This window comes from Mauremys reevesii, linkage group 9 (assembly GCF_016161935.1).
Source record: "Mauremys reevesii isolate NIE-2019 linkage group 9, ASM1616193v1, whole genome shotgun sequence".
NCBI classification, from domain to species: domain Eukaryota; kingdom Metazoa; phylum Chordata; order Testudines; family Geoemydidae; genus Mauremys; species Mauremys reevesii.
Window position 1 is genome coordinate 32,814,389 of NC_052631.1, and position 22,494 is coordinate 32,836,882.

General features: G+C 43.4%; 1 protein-coding gene across 4 annotated transcripts in view; it reads left to right on the forward strand.

Moving 5' to 3' along the window:
* Positions 1-22,494, forward strand: part of PID1 (phosphotyrosine interaction domain containing 1) — a 179,357-nt gene that overhangs the window by 10,267 nt on the left and 146,596 nt on the right. Inside the window, exon 1 of one of the 4 annotated variants that reach the window (XM_039489098.1) lies at positions 14,553-14,903. The exons of the other annotated variants lie outside the window; for them this stretch is intronic. Within the exon in view, the coding sequence (XP_039345032.1) occupies positions 14,874-14,903 (30 nt within the window). The 5' untranslated portion in view covers positions 14,553-14,873. Of the gene's footprint in view, positions 1-14,552; positions 14,904-22,494 lie in introns of those variants that run through there. 4 annotated transcript variants of the gene reach the window in all.

The window sequence follows — 22,494 nt, forward strand, 5'->3', positions numbered from 1 at the left end:
AAGGATGATCTTGTTGATAAGGCACTAGATTGGGACTCAGGAGATGTGCATTTAATTCTTGTCTCTGCCACTACTTGCTGTGTGACTTTGGCTCCAATCCAGCAAAGCACTTAAGATGATGCTTTAAGCAATCTAATTGATTTAAGTATCGGAGGGGTAGCCGTGTTAGTCCGGATCTTGCATCCGACGAAGTGGGTATTCACCCACGAAAGCTCATGCTCCAAAACGTCTGTTAGTCTATAAGGTGCCACAGGATTCTTTGCTGCTAGTTGATTTAAATGATTTCGAGTTAAGCATATGGTTAAGGAATTTACTTGATTGGGGCCTTAATCTGTCCAAACCTCAGTACTCCATCAGAAAATGGGAATAATAATCCTTCTCATCTCCCACCCTTTATTTGTCTTGTCTATTGAGACAGTAAGGTCTTTGGGGCAGAGACTGTCTCTTTCTATTTCTATGTACAACACCTAGCACTATGGAGCTCTGATCTCAGCCGGAGCCTCTATGTGCTACTGTAATATAAAGAATAAATAATGTGTAGGTCTGCCTTTGCCTCCTATTGGATGGAAATGTAACTGCTCAAGGAGTAAAGAAGAGTCGATTAATTCAAGTGAAAGAGGCAGAGGAGGAGGTTCTGAGTTATGTTTCCAAGTGGCTATGGTGGGCAACATCATGAGCACTGGCAAGTCACAGATCTGGTATAGATTGACACTGTAAATTGTGCCTAAGTCAGTAAGAAATTCAATAGCTGTGTCTGTCCCATCTAGTTTTGCTTTCTCCTACCAGAAAAGGAAGTTCCACATTTTAAAATATTTGTTGTTAAACTACATTTGAGAAGTCTAAAGTCACTAATTAAAATTAGTGGAACCCTGGAAAGCTATTTTGAGACATAGAACTTGATTAATGAAACTCAGCATGAATAGAGGAAACTGTGCTTTTCCTTTCAAACATCTGTCTTGGGGGGACCGTGCTTACTGCAGAGCAAAGAACTGACAATGTAGCATGCATCTTGAATGGAGGTACACATTCCAGTGGGCCAGAGCAAACATGACATATGTGCCTAATCTTTTAATGTAATTGCAGGGCAAGATTATTTTCTTGCTTGAGCCTGTGCAATTCTATAGAAGGCAGTAATGTTGTATGGATTTATCTGAGAGCAAAATTTGGCTATCTCTATTAATGCTTTTTTAATAGACAGATTGTAAAGCCGGAAGGCACCATTATATTGATCTAGTCTGACCTCCTGCATAATACAGGCCATAGAATTTTACCAGTTGGGTCCTGTATCGAGCCCAGTACCTTGGCATAGAACTAGGACATCTTTCTTAAATACTCAACTTGATGGAAAATTTGCCACCTCCCTTGGTAATCTGTTCCTGTGGTCAATTACCATCACTAATAAAAGTGTGTATTTTATTTCCACTTTAAGTTTTTCTGACTTGACCTTCCACTTGTTGGATCTTGTTATCCTTTTATTTTCTAGATTAAAGTGCCTTCTAGTTGTCTCTATACATAAAAAGAGTTTAAAATAAAACTTTTAGGCCCAAATTCTGTTCTGGGTTATACCCATGTTACCTCACCAAGTTCAATGTAGATAAGAGAAGAATTTTGGCCTTTGTTGGTTGTTGTTGAAGATATTGTAGAAAGATAGATACAGAATTATGATCTGGTGTGTACAGGGTCATAGTCATATATGTTTAGACTGAAGAATGTACCTTCCTTTAGAGTAAGGACAAATCCTCTGGCAGAAGCAATATACTGTCAGGATAGCTTTTCTATACACAGATGTCTTAGAGGTGAAGGCCATACTCAAGCATAATTCCCACTGATTTCTGTGGGAAGTTTGCTAGAGTATGAAGTTTCAGATTTACCCATGAACATTTTTTAAAATGAGGTAATACTTTATAAGTAAATATTTCTTGATTCCTCAGTGATTCTGTGTTTGGTTTGCTCAGGAGCAAAAAATGGCTTTAAAAACATATCTGCTAATGTTTTTTTCTCCATTGAAGAAACTACATATGGCATCCTCCATCTATGGAAGGAGAATGTATTTGTGTATAACAGGTTGACAGTGTACCTTTAACAGTAACAATTGGTTTTGGAAGGACACTATTAGCTAAAGTACTTCACAAAACATTTAATTTGCTAAGTAGGTCTATTACACTGCAGAAAAACAACCAGATAAACTGAATTCTTGATGAACAGGCTATGTTTAATGAAGCATATGTGAGCTTGCATAAGAGATCTTAGAAATGGGGATTGCTAAGTGCTTACAATATTCAGAGAAGCACTGTTTAAATAACAGAACTGATTTTTTTTTAAACAATATTTTGTAGTGACGGTTTGGAGTGCCCTTGAGGCAAGGGAATGCTGTGAAGCTCAACAATTCAGCAGAGTCCAGCAATTAGACAATTCTAATGTACTTAAAAAGACACGAGCCGTGTCTATGCTGCTATTTTTTTTGGATGATGCAACATTGCATATAAAGCTGCTGCAGTTATATATGTGTGTGTGTGTGTGTGTATTTTTCTTGTGTGTCATGTCACGTGCATGTGTGTGTTGATGCTCAATGCACCATGGGTGGTGTAGTACGCTGCACCTACCAACATCCAGCACACTGTCTTTTGGGAAATTTTGGCAATGCATTGTGGGCAGAAAAATGCGCAGCAGAGTGACTGGAACAAAGAGTAACATCTCATAATGTTTTATATATATTCCATAATTTTCATGCCTTTTTTTTTAAATAGATGCCACCTGATGTGCTGGGATATCACTGAGCCCACCTTTTCTGCCAGCCAGGGCACCCTTTTTACCTGTCTTGCTGAGCCAGGCTATTAAGCCTCCTCTGGCACACACACAGGCAGGGCCACACACACAACTGAAAGACACAGATGCCCCAGCACTCAGGTATCCACCTCTCTTGGAGTGAAGACCCAAAGGTATATTATGAAATCTGCCTCCTCCCTCAATGGCAGGAGGATATGCACTTCTTCTTGACCATCCCCCAGTTAGAAATTACAGAAACTGGGTTTTATAATAAACAAAACAAATTTTAACAACTATAAGAAATTGATTACAAATAGTAATTTCTCACCCTAGATATTGTTGCAGACAGATTACAGAAAGTCTTGAAAGACAGCTGCACTGGTCTCCAGCTTAAGACCTCAGATATTTATTACTCACAAGCTGGATGCCCTTTCAGCTTGGGTTCAACCCTTCTTCCCTCAGTTCAGTTCTTGCTTCCAGATGTTTTTCAGTATCTCTTTGGGTGGGGAGGCAGAGGAGAACCATGATGGTGTCACTCCCCTGCCTTATATAGCTCTTGTGTATGGTGGGAACCCTTTGTTATCCAGAGGAAGAACACTGGCATTCCAAGGGGTGGCTCCAGTACCAGGTGACCCAGACCCATGTCTCTGCAGGGCTGTGGCAGCCATTACTCATAGGCTGTCTGGAGTGTCCACAGGAAGACAAAGCTTTTTCACAGTCCATTGTCTCTGCTAATGGGCCATCAGCCCTGTCTTGCTTTTCCATTTTTGTACCTGAAGGGCTGGTTGGGGGGTCACACCCAAAGTAACACATTTGAAAAACAGATACATAGTTAATATTCCTAACGTCAGATACAGAAATGATACAGGCATACAAATTGTATAATCACATTCAGTAAATCATAACTTTTCCAATGCTATCTTACATGAGCCATCTTGCATAAAGTATATCTCAGTTATGTCATATTCATATCAAGCATATTTTCATAAAGAATACAGAGTGAAACATCACACTATCCATCATCTCTGACAGAAGCATGGAGCCTACACAACTCTGCACTATTGTCATGAGCATTGCAAGCACAAGATGCATGCGGTGCCGGCATTTGCAGAGCTGTAAGAAAAACCAAGTAAGTAGGGACCATGACAATTTCTTGGAGGACTGACTGCTGTGGGACATAGCGAGAACTGGTTCAAGAAGTTGCTGCAGATGGTGGAGTGCCACTTTTGAACCTGAGAAACAAGCACTTCCTGGTGGGATTGCATCATAATGCAGACCTGGGATGATGAGCGGCACTGTAGATCTCTCAGATGTGCAAGGCCACATTCCTGGATCTGTGTACCTAGCTCACCCTAGCCCTCCAGTGCAGGGCCATCAAAATAAGAACTGCACTGACAGTGGAAAAGTAAGTAGTGATCACACTGTGGAAAGTTGCAATGCTAAATTGCTACTGGGTAGTGGGAAATCATGTGGGAGTTGGAGGCAGAGGCCACTGTCATGCCAGTGCTATTAATCATCTGCTGCTATGCTGGACTGTGACTTTCAGCAATATGCAGGACATAATGGATGTCTGTGCGGCAATGGGATACCTGAACTGCAGTGGGGCAATATATGGCATGTTTGTCCATATTTTGGCACCAGGCCACCTTGCCACAGAGTACATCAACAGAAGGGGCTACTTGTCTACAGCTGTGCAAGCATTGTGGATCACCAGGGTTGCTTCACCAACATCACTGTTGGCTGGTCAGGGAAGGTGCATGATGTTTGCATCTTTAAAAACACAGGACTGTTCAGAAAGCTACAGTAAGGACTTTCTTTCTCAACTGGTGAATTACCATTGGTGATGTTGAAATGCCAGTAGTGATCCTGGGGTCCCAGTCTACCCCTTGCTCTACTGAGTCATGAAACCATATGCTGGCCACCTAGACAGCACCATTGAAGGATTCAGCTACAGGATCAGCAGGTGCAGAATGACAGTTAAATGTGCTTTTGACAGATTGAAAGAAGACTGGCATTTACTCACAAGATTGGATCTCAATGAAATAAACATCCTAATGGTTATAGCTGCCTGTTGTTTCCTGCATATATCTGTGAAGCAAAGGGGGAAGAGTTGCTGCCAGGGTGGAGATGGAGTGGCTATCTGCTGAGTTTTTAAAAAGCCAGACACAATAGCAATTAGAAGAGCTCAGCATAGAGCTATACAGCTCAGAGAGGTTTTGAAAGAGCGCTTTAACAGCGAGCCACAGTAATGCGTGCTGTTTGGGGCCTGTTAGGAATTGTGTGGTGCTTGGTGTACATTTATGATTATTACACTGTTTGTCACTGATCCTGAGTTGTCACACTGTACAGTAACAAGTAATTGGTTGCTTTCAGAACTGTAGGCACTCTGCATATATTGTGAACTAATAAAGATGAATTACTTTTCAAATAATATAACTTTATTCAATAACAAAACCAGTGCAAAGAAAAATCTGTGCAATTTAAAAGCAAACACCTTACAAACTTAATACATAAATGGAACAGAACTTAACAAGGGGAAAGAATATTTGTCTATTTTAACTACCCATACAGCAACTGTGGCTTTCACAGGTCAGTGTATGTGAAGCTGTGGTTGTCCTTAATGTCTCCCCAGAGTGGAGTGATGGGGTAGATATGCAGCATCTGATGCCACATGGAATGTTGAGGAGGGGTGTAGGGAGGTGCTGTAATGGAGTTCACCATGTATGTCCACAAGAGGGTGCAGCATCTGTGTGTGCTACTGGAGAAGCCCCATTATTTCCTGGTGCATCTCCCTCTCCTTTTCCTGCTGGGACTCCTGTCTGATCTTTCCTTCTCGAGGCTTTCTGCAGTGTTCATGTTCTGATGCAGCACTGGCTTGCAGGATCTCATTGAATGTCACCTTCAGGCATCTTCTTTCTCTTCCTTATCTGGTAAAGTTTTCTGCAGGTGTGGATGAGGTACCCCTCAAGGCAACAGTGGCAGCATCCGCAGATAAAACACACACAGGTACCATTGTCATTATAGTCACAACAGAAAGCAAAAGTTAAGATTCAGAACTCCCTTCCTTTGCTCCCCTGCAGTTTTAAACAAGACATGCTTATTGACTCCTCTGCTTGGGCGTGCTTAGAATCATAGAAGATTAGGGTTGGAAGAGACCTCAGGAGGTCATCTAGTCCAGTGGTCCCCAACCTTTTCGTCTGGCGGGTGCCAGACGAAGGACCGTGGTGGCGGTGGAGCATCTGCCAAAATGCCGCCAAATTTCTGCGGCGTTTCGGCGGCGACGCCTCTCGATGCCGTCACTTGTTGGTGGCAAGTGGCATCATCGAGAGGCGTCGCTGCCGAATTTCTGGTGGCGCCTCGATGACATCACTTGTTGGTGGCAAGTGGCATCATCGAGAGGCGTCGCCGCTGAAACACCGCAGAAATTCGGCGGCATTTCAGCGGATGCTCCACCGCCGGCCAGGATGCGGGCGCATTTAGATGCCCCTGCGGGCACCATGGTGCCTGTGGGCACCGCGTTGGGGACCCCTGATCTAGTCCAACCCTGTGCTCAAAGCAGGACCATCACCAACTAAATCATCCCAGCCAGGACTTAGTGTCATCTGCGAACTTGCTGAGGGTGCAACCCATCCCATTATCCAGATCATTAATAAAGATGTTGAACAAAACTGGCCCCAGGACCGACCCCTTGGGCACTCCGCTTGATACCGGCTGCCAACTAGACATCGAGCCATTGAGCCCGACAATCTTGACATAGCGCCATTCACAGCACCAGCCATGGTGAGTATGACCCATCGGGGCGAGGGAAATGAGGAGGAAATTGCTCAGGTGCATGAAACTATGAGTGTAGGGCAATAGTACTGAGTACCGGCACCATTTTCCACAGGCAGTGGTGATTTTAGCTGATACCTTGGCACAGAGAGCACAGCTGCTGCAGGCATCCCAAAGCTGCCCAGGTCTGTGCTGCTAGTGTGTGTACTGCAGTGGTGCCTGCTGAAGTTATCATCGATTGGCATGGGAAAGTGTCTGGCTGTGGAGAAAGAAATAAGGCTGCCATCCCCTGAAACCTTCAGAAGAGGATTGCAGAGTATCATCATGGAAGTTTTGTCGAGATCTCTCAGAAGGATTCACGGGACATCCCAGTGGGACATAAGCTGCCTAACTCTACAGGAGAATGAAAAGCAAATAACATCTCTGCCTCTCTTAGTTGTAGCACTATCTCTTCTAGTATGAGTAAATTAAGGAAAAGTTGACAGCTGCATCCTGTTAAGTTGGGGGCAACATCAGTACATAATTGTAATGGACAAAAACAATTAAGCACTTACCCAAGGTTCCTTTCTTGGCATCGGGCTCACCTGTGTTCGACTGCCAGGACTTACTGGACTACGTGGAGTCTCAAACAGGTTCTGTTTCCCATTGTCCTCTTCCTCCCTGTCCTCACTGTCCATGCCAGGGGACTGTGGCTTGGGTTTCTCAGAGGTGTCCACAATGTTGTGCGGGGTGGTGGTGGGGTCTCTGCCAAGTCTGATGTGTTGCTCTTTGTAAAAGCAGATGGTCTGCAGGCTGGCATCAGATCAAATATTGGCCTCCCAGGCCTTCTGGTATGCCTGCTGCAGTTCCTTTGCCTTGATGTGGGAATGCTGCTGAACCCTGTTGTACCTCTACCCCTGCATCCCCCATGCAATCTGCTCATAGATGTCCACATTTCTACAGCTGGTCTGTAGCTATGCCTGCACAGCCTTTTCTCCCCCAGGCCCAGGAGACCCAATATCTCCTGTATGCTCCAAGCTGGAGCACTTCTGGAGCATGTAGCCGGCCTGGTCAGCTGGACAACTGAAAACCACATACAGAGTTGCTAGGAGTGTTTGCCAAAGTGAACAATCAGGAAAAGGCATTTAAAAAGATAATAGATCTTTAAAGGGGAGGGACGCCTTCCAATTTCCATGACCCCTGGGCGGTGGAGTTTACAAGTGTGACCAGAGCTGTCACTGTTGGGCATTGCAGAACAGTTGCTGGAGGACAGTTAGGGTCAACATATGTAATGCAGCATCTACACTCGTGCCGCATCAACCTTAGTACATCAATCATGGCTCAATGTCTCTCGGGGAGGTGGTGTTACTGTGTCACTGTAATGGGGCATTTATATCACTGGGAGACTAATTTAAGTGTAGACACATGCACAACTAGGACTATGCAAGGCAACTTACATCAACCTAACTTTGCATAGCATAGACTAGGCCACAAGTTAAAGAGAGAGTATCCATCCTGATAGTTGAATTATTAGGCATTAGATGATTCAGAGAAAGTAAAACATCTAATAGCCATTACCAGGGAAAACATAAATATATTGAAGTCAATGTAGTTACTTTGGATCTGCTACTGGGTAGATGAAATTAAAATCGGCACCACTAAATCAAATTCTGCCCCTATTTAAACTATGAAATGTCACTGAGTTTAGTAATTTGGTCTATTGGCTATAGAATTGAGACAGATTAAGGGAAGTGTGACTGCAATGTATAAAATAATTCAGTCCACAAATTGTAATAGCTGAATACAAATTCATTTTCAAGAAAAGAAACACCAGTATTTGGCACTATAGGGGTGTGGCAGGGCAGGGGTAAACCCATTGAATGCCCTGCTAAAATGCTAAGCCCTAATTTCTGGTAGGGAGGCCAGGTGTGGGGGCCCAGGTGGTCAGCAGAGAGCCCAGCTGCAAGCCCTAACAAGGGTTGGCTCACTGCTATGGGTTGAGTTGAGTAGCGACAGCTGGGCTGAAGAGGAGGAGGGCTATAAAAGCCCAGGGGAAAGCTCAGTCAGGAAGGCTAGCCTGGGAGGGGATAGGAGGGTTACATCTCTGTCTCCTCACCAAAGGAAAGGAGCCTCATGGGCCAGGAGACCCTGGGAGGGTCTGACTGGGGACAGCTGGGGGAAGCCGCTGGTCCCGCGGCTCCGGTGCACCTCCCGCAGGCATGACTGCTTGGGGTGGCCAAATTCCTAGAGCCGCCCCTGGAAATATGAATCCATGTTTGTAGTTGTGTATTTCTTTTTTTAGAAAAAAGATTTCTCATTGGCTGAGAGTAAGAAATTGTATAATGGTGAAACAACTCAGATGCCCAAAGAAGATGTGGCCGAATTAAAATATTAGTAAGTCTGGGGAAAAGTTAGAGAAGAATTATGACATCTGAATTTAACTGAAAATTGCCTGAGCTCTAGCACTGTCTGGTTTCGAAGCTCTTCTCCAGTAGCATGGCCAGTTTCATCAGGACACATTCTCATTGGCTGACAGTGTAACACTGTTGCAAGATGTCTGTGGAAGCAGTGGCCTTATACAAATTAACCATTTGATATGTATTCTACACAGGAAGAGGCTAATGGGCTACCATTGAGAAGAAAAGCATAATTATGTACAGAATAGGACCCCAAAGAAGTAGGTTTTCCTGACGTGATTTTTTTTTAACCCTGTGAACATTTGAGAAGTCTTGGTCCCTAACTATATTTTCATACTTACCTCCATCCTTACATCAGTTCTGTGGATGGTCATTTCAGAAAAATTCTGGGGGAAGGGGTCAAAACTGTGTCAGCAAGGTGGGTGAGTTAATATCTTTTATTACCAGGTGACCTGAAGAAGAGCTCTGTGTAGCTCAAAAGTGTGTTTCCCTCACAAACAGAAGTTGGTCCATAAAAGTTATTACCTCACTTGTCTCTCTAATATCCTGGGACCAACACGGCTACAATAACTCTGCATACGTATTACATCTTGGAAAGTCAGGAGGTGACAGGCCAGAAATGGAAGACATATTGGAGCATATAGACCTATGAAAAGTCCGGCTGGGCAAATCAATGTTGGTTGGGGGGAGGTGGGAAACTGCCCCTCTTATCTCATAGCAAATGATGTCCCTGGTGTAAAGATTTGGAACCATTAAAGGATGACCTTGACCAATATCATTTTCCCCTCCCTCCAAAAAAAACATTAAAAACATGACCAGTATTACTTGGTTCAGAGATTTTTCAGTCTGGTTGGTGATGAGTTTATGTGTAAAAGCATTTGTACCTTGCTATCTTAGATAAAAGTGACATGCAAAATAGTCACAACAGACAAGTTTTCTTTTGCATTGTATGAACATTGTCCTGGTAGTCAAAATAATGGAGACTGGCTTCTGTTTGTTCATTTCAGTGACCGTTTTGCCACATGCTAGCAGAACCCATTAATTAGTTAATGCAGCTTTTTCAGTTGTCTTAGGTTGTATAAAAGTTGTGTAAATTAAGAAATAAAGATGAACCCCAACCCGTATGTTCCATCACTTTGCTAATTGCAATGGATTCTAAGCTTCCTTTGTGGACCATCAATTGACAGCAGGCTGGATTATATAGAGTCCCATCTGATTCATTCTAGAGTGCCTGGTAAATTGATTGTTACGTCAGGGAACAATGAAATTGTTTTCAAGGTTTATTTGAGAGCAAGAGAAGCTTTCAGAAAATACCTCTGGTGCGGAGAGCGGCAAAGAATGTAAATGTTAGTGAGAAGACAGAGAGGGGTCAAGGAGACAAACCACAACATCCTGTTCACTTTGAAAATCTACAAAGGAGAGCTCTGGCAAATATTCTGGTTTGATATTTAAAAGATGCTGGACACTCTTCTTAGGTTTTTATCTCCATAGGACTGTGGAGGTGTCAGCAGTGGGTCTCTGATTCAGGCTGCATTCTGATGTGTGTGTGATTCAGGCTGCATTCAGCCTGCTTCTAATCGAGATTTTAGTGTCTTGAAAATTGAATCTGCAAACCTTTATTTGCTTTAATACGTATGTTTCCCATTAAGGTGCAGATTGGCTGTTTTTAAGAAAGTTTAGGAACTCCACAGGAGAGAAGTATGGAGACTTTTCTCTTTTGTGGAATTCCTAAACTCTGTAGAAGAAGGAAGTCCCTGCTATGTGTCTCCTGCAGGTGAGTGGGGAGGAGCTCCTGCTGTTTCCCACCTTAGAAGAGCTCCTATCCTGAGGACCTTTAGCAAGTCTGTGGCTGTGTATCTCCCTCCTTAAAGAGGTTAGGTTTGAACCTGAGTTCGAACCCTAGGCTTACTTGGCAGTGTAGATGTACCCGTGCGTGTAAGTACATACTGTGGGTCAGAGTTAGGGTTGTTATGAGAATGTGTAATGTGAATTTTTGCATCTCAGTATTGCTAGGCAAATTTATGAACAATAGGGTTTATCGAATATTCTTACAGATTACTTTAATTTGCCATTCCCATACATGTTAAGGTTTAGTATTTTTGAATGGCTATCTTTTTGTTAGCTATTCTGTATGATAGACTCAAATTCTCCAAAGTTAATGTTTGCTACGTTTTTTGTGGGGGAATCACATGCATTTTCTCTCTCCCCCTTCCTTTGCATGTGGCTAGAGGGTGGGCTATAATGAATGGAAAGTGAAGCTATTGCAGCCTGTACCCTGCCGTACACAATATAGACATTTATAGATAAAGCTGAAGGTGCACTGCAGATTGTTTTAATTTTAATAATCCCAGGAGAAATTCTGAGCAGTGTAGAACTTCTGCACCATCCCAAAGAATCCAAAACTCTTTTTAGCTAATGACATGAATACAGCACCACTGAAATGCAGCCACTCTAGGGCAAGAGATGGGAATCAATCATCACAGTATGTCATAGAGTTGGGGAGGGCAGGCAGGGTTGGACAAGGATACTGAGGCAAATTACCTCTCTTAGGAAAAGTGCCCTAGGATATTTTATGTCCCCATAGCACAAGCAGGAGCTCAGTTTTTAAGGTCTTCTCCTGCTTAATGACATTATCTCTCCTTATTCATTTTGATACTCCAGATGCTTTGTCAGGGATATGCTGTCAGATCATCTCCCAGTAAAACTACCTACTGCACACTCCAGGGCATGGATTTTCTGTTATTACAGGCTCTTTGCATTGGACACTGAGGTAAGAAGCAGCCTCAGAGATGCAGTGTTGTGCCCTTAATTGTAGTAGAAACATCATAAATTCAAAAAATAAAGTGGTGTAGCCGGCTAACTGCACTGCAGTTCTGAACATATATCGGCTAATCCATGTGCCCTGAAAACACACCACATCCAGGAGCTCACAAGGCAGGTGTGACATCATACACAATATGATCATTAGGGCTGTCGATTAATCGCAGTTAACTCCCACAACTAACTCAAAAAAATTAATCACAATGAAAAAATTCAGCGTGATTAATCGCAGTTTTAATTGCACTGTTAAACAATAAAATACCAATTAAAATTTATTAAATATTTTTGGATTTTCAAATATATTGATTTAAATTACAAAACAGTATACAAAGTAGACAGCGCATACTTTATCTTGTTGTTTTTATTACAAATATTTGCACTGTAAAAATGGCAAAAGAAATAATTTTCAATTCACCTCATACAAATACGGTAGTGCAATCTCTTTATCGTGAAAGTGCAACTTACAAATGTAGATTTTTTTTTTTGTTTGTTACCTGTACATAACTGCACTCAAAAACAAAACAATGTAAAACTTTAGCGCCTACAAATCCATTCGGTCCTATTCTTGCTCAGCCAATTGCTAAGACAAACAAGTTTGTTTACATTTACGGGAGATAATGCTGCATGCTTCTTATTTACAATGTCACCTGAAAGTGAGAACAGGCAGTTTTGTAGCCATCATTGCAAGGTATTTAAGTGCCAGATATGCTAAACATTCGTATGCCCCTTCATGCTTCGGCCACCATTCCAGAAGACATGCTTTCATGCTGATGATGCTCGTTTAAAAAATAATGCATTAATTAAATTTGTGACTGAACTCCTTGGGGCAGAACTGTATGTCTCCTGCTCTGTTTTACCCGCATTCTGCCATATATTTCATGTTATAGCAGTCTTGGATGATGACCCAGCACATGTTGTTTGTTTTAAGAACATTTTCACTGCAGAGTTGACAAAACACAAAAAAGGTACCAGTGTGAGATTTCTAAAGATCCAGCTCTCGACCCAAGGTTTAAGAATCTGAGAGGGACAAGGTGTAGAGCATGCTTTCAGAAGTCTTAAAAGAGCAACACTCCGATGTGGAAACTACAGAACCCAAACCACCAAAAAAGAAAATCAACCTACTGCTGGTGGCATTTGACTCAGATGATGAAAATGAACATGCATTGGTCTGCATGGCTTTGGATGGTTGTTGAGCAAAACTTGTTATAAACATGGATGTATGTCCTCTCGAATGGTGGTTGAAGCATGAAGGGACCTATGAATCTTTAGTGCATCAGGCACATAAATATCTTGTGACACTATCTACAACAGTGCCATGCGAACCCTGTTCTCACTTTCAGGTGATATTGTAAACAAGAAGCAGGTAGCATTATCTCCTGCAAATGTAAACAAACTTGTTTGAGTGATTGGCTGAACAAGTAGTAGGACTGAGTGGATTTATAGGCTCTAAAGTTTTACATTGTTTTATTTTTGAATGCAGGTTTTTTTTGTACATAATTCTACATTTGTAAGTTCAACTTTCATGATAAAGAGATTGCACTACAGTACTTGTATTAGATGAATTGAAAAATACTATTTCTTTTGTTTTATACATTGCAAATATTTGTAATAAATATAAAGTGAGCACTGTACACTTTGTGTTCTGTGTTGTAAGTGAAATCAATCTATTTGAAAAAAGTAGTTTTGGATATTTCCTATTTCAATATATTGTATTCTATTATTTTTTAACAATGCAATTAATCACACTATTAATTGTGATTTAATTTTTTTAATCGTGATTCATTTTTTAAAATTGCTTGACAGCTCTAATGATCATTAAGGTAACTGGTGTAGTTACAGAGTGACCTAGCAGCGTTTTAAAAGGCCTAATGAAGAAGAAAATAAACATTGCTATTTGGTATAAGAAATGGTCCCTCTAGGAAATATTAAACCATATTCCCACCTACACCCAGGGAGCTGTTCTGTTTTTCAAGTCCAAAGGAAGACCTGTGCCTCTGAGAAAACATGCTACACCACTAGCCAGTAGATGTCTCTGTTACACTCACCTACTGTTCCACATGGAAGGGATGAGAAGTTTCAGTAGGAGCTCATGTTACAGCTGAACATAATCAATTTACTTTATTTATCAGAAACGTGAGCAAACATTCTGTAAAATATAATCCTAATTTGAAAGTTATTCTCATTTTTTAATTGCCAAAAGGGTGTCCTGCATCCGAAAGTATAAATGCTGTTTATAGCGTGGATATAAAAATGTGCTGCATGCTAAATATGCCACGCAAGTCAAGAATACTAACTACACACACAGTGTATACCTCATGGTGCTGGGAGATGCCTGTGATTTTAACCTCTCAGTACTAAGGCTATATATCACATATGTCGTGACAGAACCAGGATGGATGCTATATATAGATCATGTGTGCCACAGCAGAAGGCAAGATGCATGCTAAACATATCATATATGTCATAACAGCATATCCTGCGTAGCAAGCAGCTGTGCTACTGTTGGGACGCTCTACCTGACACACGGAGCGTGGCTTTGGGATCTTGCAGACGCTCAGTCGTGCCATAATCCAAAGATTGGTTTGAAACGTGTCTCACCCGTGCCAAAACTATCATGCATTTGTGCTCGGCTGCAGCAGCAGCCCTCCAGTCTGCTGCAAGCTGAGTCTCCGCGCAGGGCTCGAGTCCGGAGCAGTGGCGCGTAGCCCGGCTTGGCGGTGGGGAAGGAGGAAGAGGAGGGTGAGGGGGACTCATCAGAGATGCGCTGGCTAGCGGGGGCGGGGCCGTGGGAGGGACCAGAGGCCGGGGCGCTGCTGCTGTCGCTGCTGCTGCACTGGGGGGGCCGCCGGCGGAGCTCAGCGTCCCGCTCGCTGGTGCAATAGGACCGCTCAGCGCGGCTAGCAGAGGAGCCGGCGGAGAACCCGGGGGTGCAAGTTACCAGGCTTCCCGCAGCTGGAGTCTGTCCCTGGCTGGCTGGGCACTGGCCCGTCCCCCGGCTGCTGAAGGACTGAACGCACCTCGCTGCCACCCCAAACAGATGTGAGCGAGCCTGGAGAACTGAACCCCAGCTCGCAATCAACAGTGTCCTCCTCTCCCCCGCAGAACCAGAGAGGGTGAAATATGTGGCAGCCGGCAACCGAGAGACTGCAGGTAAGAGAGGCGGGCAGGAGGAGAAACTGAGGCGGGGCTGGCGTTTCTGTAAAGGAACAGGATCATGTGATTGTAGGATTTGTGTCAAAAATATGTAGGGGGCATTGGTAAGACCTTGTTTTGAATTCGCTCCCTGCCACCCCCATGGCCGTGCCTAGATCACGCTTACAACTTTCATCTGGTCTCTGTGTGTGTAGTTCTGCCCAACAATTTAACATTGCATTCCACTGACAGGATTTACAGGTCCGGGGCTGGGCTTCTTGAATCCAGATGTGGGTGTAGGGTTTTTGTTTTGTTTTTGTCTCTTACAAAGAAAGAACAGATGATTTGAAAATCTTTGGGTTTGCATTTATCATGTTATCTTTCTAAATTTATGCTCATCCTGAAAATAAGATTTTAATTTTCTTTCTGGTTATTGCAACTCCTCTCCATTTCTTTCTTTCTTTTTAAGGGGAAAAGTTTATAAAGAATCAAAACTAGTCAGGTATTGGGCCAGCCAATTCATTGACTCCTGCATACAAACAGGAAAATGTTGTTTACTGGGATTTGGAAGGCGGGTGCAGGAGAGTATATGGGATTGAGCAATACTGAAAATTGGACAGTCTAGTTATTTGCAGGAGTCATCAGTGACACGTATTAAGGTCTCAGGGGGCTCAGGCCCAGGGTTGTCCTTTCTGCAGGGTTTTGCTCCATGTTTTTTGCTCTGAAATGTTCTCCAGATGGTCAGCCAGACAGATTGCCAGATGAATTTACACAATCCCACAGACAAACTTTTTGGCATGCCTAAAGCAGCATTAAATCTCATAGTAAACTTTGAAGAACTGTTTAAGTGGCAAAATAAAATAACCTTTAAGGCAGAATGAATTTGAAGGCATAGGGCAAAAAGAAAATATACTGAAAGGAGGGGACAAGCAGCATTATTGAGGCGTGCAGAATAATGATTTAACGTGAAGTTCAGAGATCAGTAAGTAAACATATAACCCTCATGAAAAGTGGTAAGTAAAGTTCACAGATTGAATTTTCATTTTTGCAGTGAGGAGCGACCTGTTTAGAGAGTATCAGTATCTTGTAATACTGAAGATTCCAGCTAGATCACGGATGCTCTAAATTTCAAGGGAGATTATAAATGGGGTGGGATAACACCTTTACATATTTGTTGCAAATAATCAAACCTCAGATAAGGAACTCTACTCTGGGATGCTGTGGTGATACTAATAAATGTTCTGAAAGGCCTTATTTGAATACAAATCTGCATTCATACAGCACCTAATTGAGTGCAATGTAAGCTTATTTTAACTTTTCACTTATCTATAAAGGCCTGTGTGAGTGAGAGAGAGAGAGGTATTGATGCAGCATCACTTTGAAGATCGTGTCATGGTAGTAGTCAAAATTCTTTGATGTGCTTTCTTTGTGACTTTGGGCTCTTGCTCTTCTGAATGTGTTTGATTCTTTTAAAAATCTATTTAAGTTATTCATGCACAGCATGTTTTACTTAGGGAAGTGTGTGGGTTCCAAAGCCCATGACACTTGGCAACTGAATTATTCTGGCATATATTCTGCTTTGTGATATTTTCATATTAGAAATATCAGCTTTCATTCCATGATTATTTGGCTATACAACTGTTGCTTCTAGTGCTTCTTGTTGTATTCTTTGACATGTTAGTAGTCTTTTCTTAAATCAGTTTATATAAAATTTGTGATATAATGAAGAAAGGCCTGCCTCATTAAAGACAATGGTTAAATTTTATAAAATCTTATGAAAAATACCATTAATGGGACACTGACAGAGTTGACAGATGCAAAGTATAGTCTACCTTAAACATAATTATACAGTAACTAGTCTCCTGACCCTAAAACCCCCGTAAGGTCCTCAAAATGAAAGATTTAAAACAATTTTACAGTTATCTTTTCTGGAAGGCAACCTGCCAACAGCAAATCTGAAGGTAGGTAGGTGTGTGTGTGTCTCTCCATCTCTCCACTCTGTGTCTATTCTTCTTTCTTATGACCAGGAAGGCTAATGAAATATACAATAATTTTGCTTTCTTCCCCTTTGGAATTCAGAAGTCATATATATATTTCAACACCCCTCTCCTGACATGGGAGCAGGAAGGCAGTGTGGAGGGATGGTGGCATGATGGGAAATAGTGTGCCTGCAAACCAAACCAAAGCTAGTAGATCTAGTTTTAGGCCTACCTGCCTGAAGCATGTCCCCTCATTCTTAAATATATTTTATGAATAAATTCATAGAAATAAATACACATGGAAACTTGAGACTTGCAGAAAGTAAGACAAAATAAAGCTAACTTTGCAGTTCCACTATAGCAACTTCAAACAGTTTCCAAAACAAATATCTAATGAGAAATAGTTGAACATATTAAAATATTTTTATTACTTCTGCAATTGGAATGAAAGACTTGTTTTGATACCAGAGAGCAGAAAATTCAAAGACTTGCTCTGATTTGATATTAAAGCCAAGTATGATCAAGTCTTTAGGAGTTTTAATCTCCACCAGTCAGTAACAGTAATAATCCATGCTTCTTAGCCAGACCAAGGAATGCAATTTCAATGGATAGGACTTAGTGTGTGCCTGAAATGTGACTTGTGAATGAAATTAATCATGGTGGCATGTTATTTATTTATTCTCTAGTAATGACTAGATGCCCCATTGTGCAGACTCTTTATAATCACATAGTAAAAGACAATATCTGCCCTGAAGAATTTAGTCTCAGGCCCTGATCCTGCAAAGACTTTTGCACATGCTGAACTTGACATACTGTAAGTAGTCTCATTGAAGTCAGTAGGGCTACTCACACTGCATAAAGCTGAGCACATGCAGGGTAGGGGCCTAAATTAAAACCAGGTGTAATGAATGGGCATAACGAATGAAAAGGTGATTACATTGATTGGCTGAGTGCACACTTTGTAGAATTAGAAGGTGTCTAAAATATAAAATAAGTTTAATACTATAGCATAAATATATGCAACATTATATTTAAAGAATGTTAGGTTGCGGAATCAAGCACTCCAAAGTAGGAAATGCTTGTGAAACTTTAATTTGGCTCCTTTGGGATTAGGATTAGGATTAGGATACAGTCTGTATTTTCATTATACCTGGCCATTTTTTCCATAGAACTCCTGTCTCATTCATCATACAGGATGGACCTGTTCTAGGGAGGGCTGAGGGTTATTTAATGAAGGAGACTTGTTTGTATGACCCCCTGTTTCATTTGTTGCAGAATGTGAAAATGTGTAATGAATGAGACCAAGTTCCTATTTGGTGCTAAAGGAAAGTCATGTAAAGCAAACTTTTTATAGATGATCTCTAATTGGGTATTCCTCATTTTCTCTAGGTGCCCAATCTGAGGTGCCTGAAGTCTGATTTGCCAAAGTGCTGAACACTCACAACTGCAGCTGGGAGCTGTGCTTTGAACATATAAAATGCTATAGAATGCTAACTATTCTGAATAATCAGGCCCTAGGCATCACAAATTGGGCATCCAGAATTAGTGGAGACTTTCAGCTTTAATTTCTCTATGCCTCAGTTCCCTGTCTATCTGTGAAATGGGGATAATACTACTACATCACTTAACAGGGCTGTTGTGGAAAGAAATTCATTGATGTCTGTGGAGGTGTCAGCTCCTATAGTGATAAGTCTAGAAAAGCCCATGAGGAAATTAATAATTCTGTATTCAGAGGAGGGTTTGAGTACTGTGTAGTAAATAAACCATGGGGCCACCCATTGAGCAATGAGGATAAAACAAAATATTTAATAGCTACTCATTCAGTGAGCACCATCCATCTTGCTGAAAAACAGTATGTAATTATGTAATTAAAGACTGTGTCATAATGTGTACATACAATGGAACAGAAATAAGGTCGCATGGGCAATCATAAATCTGGTGTTTCCTAACTTTTGAATGTTTGACTTTGCAATGTAAATAATGTTGTTTTAACATAGTTTTTTTGTTTTTTGGAGGGCAGAGCTGGGCTACAGGAAGAGCAGGGTCGAGTGGAACTATGGCTTGGGTCTGGAGTCGGGCTGGGGGTAGAGTGAGGCTGGATGGTGCTCCCTCCCTGCTCCCTGTGTGGGTTGGCCTGGGCCCCACTGCATGGCCCCCCGAACATTTCTCTGTGCCCCTCCACAGTTTGGGGACCTCTGCTGTATGTGGACTAGCACCAGAGCGGGAGATGGAGCACTTGACCAGTGGGTTCATAGGTATTTGCTCTCAGCAGAGGAGTGGTAAGACATGGATTTCTTGGGTTCCATTTCAGGTTCTGGAAGAGAGTTTTCTCTAGCAATCACAGACCCTTCTGCTTCTGTTCCTTCCAAGCCTGATTCCTTCTGCCCCTCTAGCATGTCCCTGCTCCAGTCCTGTCTCTTCACCCCAACATTCTAGCTCCTTATTCCAGTCCTGGTCTGCTCATTTAGTCAAGCTCTAAAGCTCCCCTCACCGCCCTCCCGGGCTCCTTATTTTAGTCCCAGTCTCCTCCTGCCCTGGCTCCCCGTTCCAGGCGCCTCATCCTAGGCTCTTTGCCCAGCCAGTCTATCTACATCCTTCCTCCCAGCCCTTGGTGCCTCATCTGATCTCAGTGGCCTCCCTACTCCACTACCATTTTCAGTCTCCGCCACCCAGACGCTTTGTCCCAGTCTCCCTACCCCGGGATCTTCATCTGATCTCAGACTCTTCCCCCCACCTCTGTTTCCTTGTCACAATCTCCTGTTCCCACAGACTCCATGTCCAATCTTACTGTTCCTCTCCACTACTTGTTTCCAATCCTAGTGTTCTCCCTCCTTCAACTTCTTTTCCAATGTCATTTTCTCACTTCTGCCCCAGGGTCCATGCCCCAGTCTTCTCCCTTTATCACCCCAGAGGTCCAGTTCTCTTCCCCCCTGCTTTTGAATTAGACGGATCCCTCCTCCACACTGCCTTGGTGCCAGTGGTGCAGAAATTGAGAGCACAGGAGCAAGAGTCTCTCTGTTCTCAGTCCCCGCTCCCGCTGCTGCAGAGGGGCACAGCAGCTAAGAGCAGCAGTTGCAGGGAAAGTGCTTCTCACAGCCCCTGCAGCTCTGGGCTGGATCATGCTCAGTCATGCTGTGGGGGTGGTGCATACCCAGTCCAGCCAGCACATGGGAGATGAGAGGGGATTGAATCTTTGAGAATTTAGCTGCTAATCTCTAATAAGGGCAAACTGAGATTTTTTCAAAGGCTTATAACATGGCCAATTTTGAGTGGATTTTTATTGGGATGGCAAAAGACGCATCCCTGACACAAAGGGATGCCAGCTCTGCCTATAATATAGTAATCCTTGCTAGCCACCTGCCTAGCCATTGTCAACTGACAATTTGCAGCGGGGGAGCAGAGATGATGTGAATCTCAGTTTTGTTCATGTTAAATTGATAGCAAAACATCCATGAGGAGATGTCGGAGGCAGACCAAGATCAGGGATTTGATGGCAGGAGACAGGTCAGGACTGGAGAGGCAGTTTGTGAATCATCAGCATGAGTATGGTAGTTGCAGCTGTGTGAGTGGATGAGATCACCTAGACACGGGGACTACCTGGAGATGATGTCTGGGCTAAGGGGGGGAGCCCTGTGAGACCCTAACTGAGAATGGGAGTTAAGAGCATGAGCTGGTGAAAGTGAAGTGTTCAGAAAGGTAGGAGTACCATGAGAGGTCAGAGTCATGAACACCAAGCAAGAACAAAACTGTAAGAAGGAAGAAGTGATTGGTGCTGTTCAGAGTAGCTAAAGGAAAGTGATAGAGATTTGAAGAGGAGATTATTGGAGAACTCAATGAGAATGGTTTTAGTGGAATGGAGGACAGAAGCCTTATGGGAGGGGATGGAGCGCGTGGAGAGAAACTGAAGAAAGTAATCGTAGGTGGTGCAATCAGTTAAGTTAGTGGAGAAAGGGTGGTAACTGGAGAGGGAATTGGGATAAAACTTTTTTGTAAGGATGGAGAGACCATGCATGTTTGCATCATGAGGGGTAGGAAACAATGAGAGTGAGAAGCTAAGGAGAGCGGAGGCAGTTAGAGGAGGAAGGGGAAGGAGTACAAAGAAGTGTTGAAGGGTGTAGGCAGAAAAGAGAGGGAGCATGAGATCACGTCAGATCTTCTCATTCTTTTCTCTGAAAAGATTGGCAATAGCCTGCCTGCAGGAGGAGGGCTCAACAGAAGGGGAGGGTATATGGAGAGTCAAAGCTGGTGAATAGGCTGCTGAATTTGTGGGAAAGGGAATCACTGAGGGTGGAGAATTAGTATTGCTTGTCCAGGAATATGACAGAGTTGAAGGAGGAGAGAGCAAATGTGTAGTGGAGGAACTCTGTGTGGTCTTGTGCAGAGGTGCCTAGCACTACAGGAATATGATCAGGGGGATGTGGATGCAGAGGGAGAGATGCGTTTGACTGGCAGGTGTTTGTTGTGGGAGAGTGGGCAAAGGAGTGTAAGGTGGGGGGCAGAGTGAATCAACATCTGAGTTAGCAGGAAAGAATGCATTGGAAAGCCATGGAGAATGGTGGACTGGAGGCCATGGATGGAGGGGTTGGGTGTGAGGTGGGTGGGCAATGTTGGACAAAACAAGATGATAGTCAGACAAAAGTAAATCAGCTACTGAGGGATTAGAAATTGAACTATATTTAGTGAAGACAAGCTCAAGTGAAGGGGCCATTTTGGTGTGTGGGAAAATTGATCCAGTGTTGAAAGAGGCCAGGAGGAGAGGGTGAAGAGCCAGCATGCTAAGGAGTCATATGGGATTGTCAGCACAGAAGCTGAAGTCACCAACAATGAGGCTGGAAGATTGTAAAGAGAGTAAGTCCCTGCAACAAAGAGTTTACAATCTGAATAAATACAAGGGAAATCCAAAGTCCGACCGACCAGAGGTGAGGAGGGAGTCACGCTTTCAAAGTGTTAGTTACAATGGTAGTTAGTCGAGGAGATGAAAGACAGAGATGTAAGAGAGTGATATCAAGAGGATGCAAGAGCTTGGGTCTGGGGAGGGGAGGAATAGCTGCAGCTGGCCTTGGGCTCCTCCTCGGCCGGTCCAGAGCTCCTCTGGCTGCAGGGGAGGGGGAGGCCCTCTGGGCTTTGGCCCACCTGGGGCTTTTCCAAAAAGGAGGGGCCTCCAGCTGCAGCAGGCCTGCACAGCTCGTAAAGCGGCGATGGCCACATTACTCCAAAGAAAACAGCTGAGGGCCAAAACCCCCCGGCCCCGCGGAAACACCCCTCCAGGCTCCAACATCTCCCGGCCCCGTGGAAACACCCCGCCCCAGCACCGCCCAGCCCTGCAGAAACAAAGCCTCCTTCCCCAGCACCGCCCCACCAAAACAGCTGTGGGCCAAAAAGGAAGGTTGAGGGTGGGGAGATGATACTTGATTTTAAATCAACCAAGGGCTCCCAGCTGAAGAGGTGGCCGGGAGCCCTCAGGGGCAAATTAAAGGGCCCGGGGCTGCGGTGGCTGGGGGAACTCGGAGCTTTCTGGGGCTGGGGCAGGGATTTAAAGGGCCCAGAGCTCCTGCCACTGAGGGGAGCCCGAGCCCTTTAAATCCCAGCCCCAGCCCATCCGCTGGAGCCGCGGCCGGGATTCAAAGGGC